The 6,000-nt window shown below is 34.0% G+C and overlaps 1 protein-coding gene across 1 annotated transcript in view; it reads right to left on the bottom strand.

Annotated features, from left to right (window-relative positions):
- Positions 1-809: 809 nt before the first annotated feature.
- The window catches only part of LOC150109777 (uncharacterized), a 31,973-nt gene continuing 26,782 nt past the window's right edge, over positions 810-6,000 (bottom strand). Inside the window, exons 4-5 of the mRNA XM_090409906.1 lie at positions 2,804-2,933; positions 810-2,587 (exon numbers count right to left, since the gene is read on the bottom strand). Coding sequence (XP_090266032.1) covers positions 2,368-2,587; positions 2,804-2,933 — 350 coding nt within the window. The 3' untranslated portion in view covers positions 810-2,367. The remainder of the gene's footprint in view (positions 2,588-2,803; positions 2,934-6,000) is intronic.

Genomic DNA, 6,000 nt, shown 5'->3' with positions numbered 1-6,000 from the left:
TATTTTGCTGCTTTTTCGTTATCAATGCATGAATCGTTATCTTGTAAATAAATTGAATTTTTTTCACCTTATCTTTTCATTTTCGATGTTTATTGTTAGTAATACGTATAACATCTACAGTGTTTTGTATCACATAAGACAATATTGACAATATTCGTACAATGAAGTAAGCTTCATTGTACGAATATAGTATATAATACATGCACACTATACAAAATGTGTGTAAATCGACTGTTTATATTATCGGTACGGCCTCAGATCAACGGTAGGCTATTAGTATTTAAGTGTTTAGGGAGTCAAAAGTTATACACGGATTTTCGAACAAAGATGGACTTCAACGTCCTTAACTCCCGCTTTGTTCAATCAAGGGTCAACTGTATCTACCAGTTGCATAAATGTTTACTCCGCTCTTGCAATTTGAAGACAAGCACATAGATATACCGACAAAGCCAATTAGCGGGATCTGTTACATTGAGTTAGTCTTTATTAATAAAAGAGGGGAGAGAATCGTGCCTTTTCAGTTATGAATTCGATATGTCTGCGTCATCATATACAAGAATGTAAATTTGGTTTGTAATTATTATTACAATTATAATTATGATGATTATCAAAGCTTTCTTTGGAAATGAAAGAGAATTCTAATAAGGACGTCTTGTTTTCATCCTCTCTCCACATCTCGACGATAGCTGTTTAAATCACATCCTAATATTATAAAGAGTTACATTTTTTTTTTTAAATTTAAAAATGAATCATTTATTGAGCGTTGAACAAAAGCTATTTAGACAACAAAAGTCGATAAACACGGGAAATGCAGCTTTCAAAATGCTTTTATAAATGGTATGCTAATATACAAAAATGATATCCGTTTCTTTTGGATATTTGCCAACGACAGTCATCAGAGAATCAGCATAACTAACATTATGAGGTTCTTTTTATTTGATACAAGCAGGATGAAATTTCACTTACTTGAAACGTAGCAGTTATTAAAATGAGGTCTTTGGTCTCATCCTGAGTTATTGCAGTTTACACGTGCATCAGGATGAAGCAATATTGTAGTATATTCAACATGAAATAAAAGTATTGCTGACAGTTCATTTAGCTATTGAAAGAACCTGGCATTCATCGAGATTTAAAATTTCAACAAGATTTCTTTCTAACATATCATGTTCGAAAGAAATCTTGTTGAAAGCTGAAAGACCGGCATAGCGATGACAAATTGAAAGATTCAGTTCGCATGTTTTTTGTTGTTGTTGTTTTTGTTGTTTTGTTTTGTTTTGTGAGCCCCACTTATAGAAGATCGAAACCTATCCTACATTAATACATGAGCGGGTGAAATCATGTGAGCCCAAACATAGAATACTTCGTTAATGGGGAATAAAATTCAACCACCGTGTAAAGCACTGACAAAAATAAAATAAAAAGAAAAAAAAAGAAATCCATGCGTGCAGCAGTAATAGGACAACCGCTCTCTGGTTAGAAGCGCGGTTACGTTACCACTTCATCATTCAAAGTTCGACAAGAACTGCGATTCAGGTAAAGCGAAGTATTTAATTATCTACAAAAAAAGGAAGGAAGGTTAGATTGGAATTATTTTGATCCTCTGAATTAGGCAAACTAAGAAAGAACACTTAACTTTCGATTTCCGAAAGATGTTAATCTAAATTTGCAATTCAGTATAATTTTTTGTAAGCAAGAAAAAGTGGAAGCCCTTTCAACCAGTCAGGGCAAAAACATAATAAAAAAAAATTACGATTAAGAAAATACGTAAAGATTCCTCTGAGCACTCTGCGACTACTCAGTATTGAATTGCCTTAAAAGATTGAATTCGTGCATCAGACCTATCTTTTTCTTTAGTGCAGTTTAATAATTCATTGATCTTAACGAACATTGTGTCGAACTTGTTGTCTCTCCACAAAATAACACGAAAAAGAAAAACTTATTTTTCGTTTCTTCTGAATAAACTAAAGCTTCGAAAATAGAATGAAACGGTTGCTGACTGCATGTATTTCCCGACCACAGTTTCTTTTATAGATTTGTTCGGTAGCTACCAAGCGCCATCCAGTAGGTTGCGATCCATGAAATGGATTGAAAGAGTTTGCGTTTTGTCTCGAGACCTTATTTTTTATTATTATTATTATTTAACCCGTAATCCAACATGCTAAATGTAATATTGCTTAGAAAACTTTCGGGGGCGAGATTCACAACTTGAAAAAGGATGACGTATTAGTTCCATCTGACGCAAACCTTCTCACCTGGAAACACTCTTTTTTTTTAATATATAAGTGGTCAGGCATGTAATATGAAAACTTTTATATGAGAATGCAAATTAGAAAGCAAATGTGCTAATGAACATTAGTACATTAAAGCTCAGAAATTAAGGCCCAGCATGAATACTCCTGCTAGGAGCATCAGGATTAGAGACAGGCTATTGCTAATAATCACAGAAGAGTCACCTAAGATGGCAGCACATGTGGTCGTCATAACGTTAATTGATTTGTTCAGTAACCTGTCATGCACTTCCAATGCTTCTGTCTCACAGTTGGGGAGAAATGAATTCCTGGTACACTCCGTGAGGTCTTTGTACAGGCTAAAAAGGAAAAAAAAATGAAACAGATGAGTTCGTATGTAGGCAGTTATTACACCAGCATATGCATTCAGAATTACGGAGTTTATCGGACCTGCAATACATTTTCTATTGATGTTACAGTATTCGTCTCTGTAAATGTTTGAAACGCATTACGGATCAATATCTTGCTCAGAAATCTAATCTAGTGAATTAAAAATAAGAATAAAAACAACTTACATGCATATTTCCTTCATATGTTCTACGTTGGTCTGATCCGGGTATTTAGCACTTTCTACTTTGAAGTTTTTGATACAATGTTTATAACTTTCCTCCGATTTCTTGTAGCAACGTGCATGTTTGAAGTATTCTGAAAAACGAGAAACTTTGAAATAAAATCACGGATGCGCAAAACGTCTTTTAGACTAACTAAAACTATGGACGGAAATGGTCATCGTTTACAAATCAAATGTACTTTCACTGTTCGTCTTTTACTGCAGATGAAAACGTCTCCTTCGGTTACCATTATCAAGGTGAGTGGAACATTCTATAGCCGATAGATGTATTAAGAAGTTTAAATATTTTGACAGGATGTCAGTTGCTTGAGACGTGTAAATTATTTCTCTATTTTCAGGAAACAGTTGGAAACGACCATCTCCACAATGAATTTTAAACTATGCATTAGATAGGATCACCTGGAAATACAAAACGCACTGCGCTTCACAATGCGCAGTTTATAATCCATTTGATAAATTTAATTTTTTTAAGGAATTAAAATCTAATAAGAAGATACCAAATTTAATATAGAGAAATTCCATTGCATAAAGAGAAAAAAAAATCAATGAAATTAATAATTACAAGCTTGTATTATGCATTTTCGGCAACTGAAAAAATCGCAGAAATACTGGTCAATGACAAAATATTGAATATTCACTTATCTAAAGAATTTAATTCAAAGTAAGATCCAACAGGCCGTGAGAATTTCTTAAAAATTAAGAAACCAATATCTTTATTGGGTGATTTCTGCGAACAATGAACTCCTCTCTGAGCAAAGCCAGTTTTATGTTTGCAAACTGTTCTCGACCTCTCTAAAGCTTTTGAAACTACAGACCGCCATTGTTTTAATTACATTTGCACTTTGATCACAGTAAGCACTCAATCACACAAACGAATACACAAAAACTGCGCTCGATATTGCTCTTGAAAATCCACTACTTACAAGATATATTGTCGCCACTTCTTAGGATAGCCATCTACGAACTGCTAGATGGGTTCATAATCTGAGATGGTACGTCTTGCTAAATGACACTTGTTCGTTTTTGAAGTATCGTCATCAGTACTTAGTGAAAAAACTCAACTCATGGCAAACTAGAACTATCTAAATAATTAATTGCCCACTGACTGTACCAATTCTCAAATACTACAATACAGTTTTATAAAAACCTACTACTTTTCTGAAAAATACCGAACCACAACAACTATCCTTCATATCATAATAAATCAGACCTCATCCCTCATAACAGTAATTATAATAATACATACAATGAAGTAACATTGGCAATTTTATGGTCCAGATCTATGAAAAGTATTTTCCGTATAACTCTAAGAACTTGACTTCACATGTACCTATAAATAGTAATTATATGGTATATGTCAGTGTTTCTAAGCCTTCTTTGATGCGTGCCCCTTTTTGTCGATATTAGTTTTTGTGGCGCCCCTTTGCAATTCTTGTATTGAGACGCTGACCACACCCATAAAAGTTAGCAAAACAACAACAACAAAAAAAAACTAGGAATTAATTAAAATTTTAAATATTCATACAAATTTAAATACGTGATCAAAATCTTTCGAAAATTGTATAGATCTGGCATCATTGCAAATACCGTTGAATCGCATCGCGCTTTCGGAAACATTTGCGATTTGATCACGAAAATTGTTTCCGAATGTGTCTCGAATGTTCAGGAAATGCAAGCGGATGGTCGGCGTTATTTTATTGCAATTCGCAATGACTGTGATATGATACACGGGTTAAAAACCATCTTTTCTAGAATTGAAAAACGGATGCATTCATTTTTAATTGGGCATAAGCGGGAATCTGACGACTGTGGAGCGTCGATGTCAACAAATTCAGGTTCGCAGATTATCATTCCGAAAGTAAAATGAAGAAAGTAAGCAGCAGAATATTAAGATTCTGGTTTTACAAAGACGACTGAAGTAAACGATGAAGAAAGGCCACTGTGTGGTATTTGTTCGAAAATTTTGGCGGCTGATAATTAGTTGCTCGGTACATTTTGAAGTATTGATATGTTCCCGTAAGTTTCAATACATTTGATTTTGTACATTTAATTCTTTCATTTTCAGAGTGCACTTTATGTTTTTGTGTCAATAAATAGTTTCATTAAATGCTTTTGTTTCAATAAAGCAGTTTTTCAGTTTTTAGTTTGATTTCCACTTTCTTCGCTCCCTCCAAAGGGTTCGTCCTACATGTTCAGAATCACTGACAGGAAAGGGAGAATCATGATCATCTAGTTCCATAACTCCAACTCCAGATACGAAAATATCATCTATCTATCTATCTATATATATATATATAAAATCTCTATCTTCAGTGTAGCTTAAATGTGAATTAAATTTTCTGAAGGGGTGTAAGAAGAAACTGAAGTTCTTCGTTGATATCCTCTTCTTCTAGAAGAGGGTGCGAGCAAATTTCCCTAGTGTAGAGATAATGTCGAAATTTTGAGGCAGTTAGTGATGTGATTATGCATGTAGATAACTACTGGTGAGAGTGGCTTTTCTATAAATGCAGACTTTTATCAGATACCCGATTAAGTTACATCCAGGAAAGGGAGAATCATGATCTTCTAATTCCGAAGTAAAATTTATTATTTTCGGGTGTTGACTGTTGAGATGGTTTAGGAACTTGTTTAAGCTTTAATGGGAATGAAGTGATTGATTTTTTCTCAAATGTTTCTAAATATAAATTTCTTAGTATGGGAGATAAAGGATTGCCTATAAACAAACCAAGTTCTATTTATAAATAGCATCTTTAAAGAGAAAATAACCAGAACCAGAATCAACGTAGTCAGTCAGTATATACATGACATTTTTTCATACCATCCTTTTAAAGATAAAGAGCCAAGAGGCTATTTTTCCGGTCGCATAAATTAAGTTAAGGTGATATTATCCCCGTAACTTAATTTACGCAGCCGAAAAAATAGCCTCTTTGCTCTTTATCGTAGTAATAATAATATATGGACACACCGGTCTGGCAATTCGTTAGTAGGGGTACATGTCAGTTCGGTTCACTTAAACCTTGGTATTATCCAGGTCTACCTACGCACTGATGAGACCTCAATAAAGGTCGAAACCGGTCTGGATAGTGACCTATCCTCATAATGTAAAACATAAATCTCTTAGGAGCTGCGTTTTACATTATG

The sequence above is a fragment of the Typopeltis vanoorti genome, chromosome 1, assembly GCF_054136105.1.
Source record: "Typopeltis vanoorti isolate ZY-2024b chromosome 1, IOZ_Tvanoo_1.0, whole genome shotgun sequence".
NCBI lineage: Eukaryota > Metazoa > Arthropoda > Arachnida > Uropygi > Thelyphonidae > Typopeltis > Typopeltis vanoorti.
This window is presented reverse-complemented; position numbering and strand designations above follow the sequence as displayed.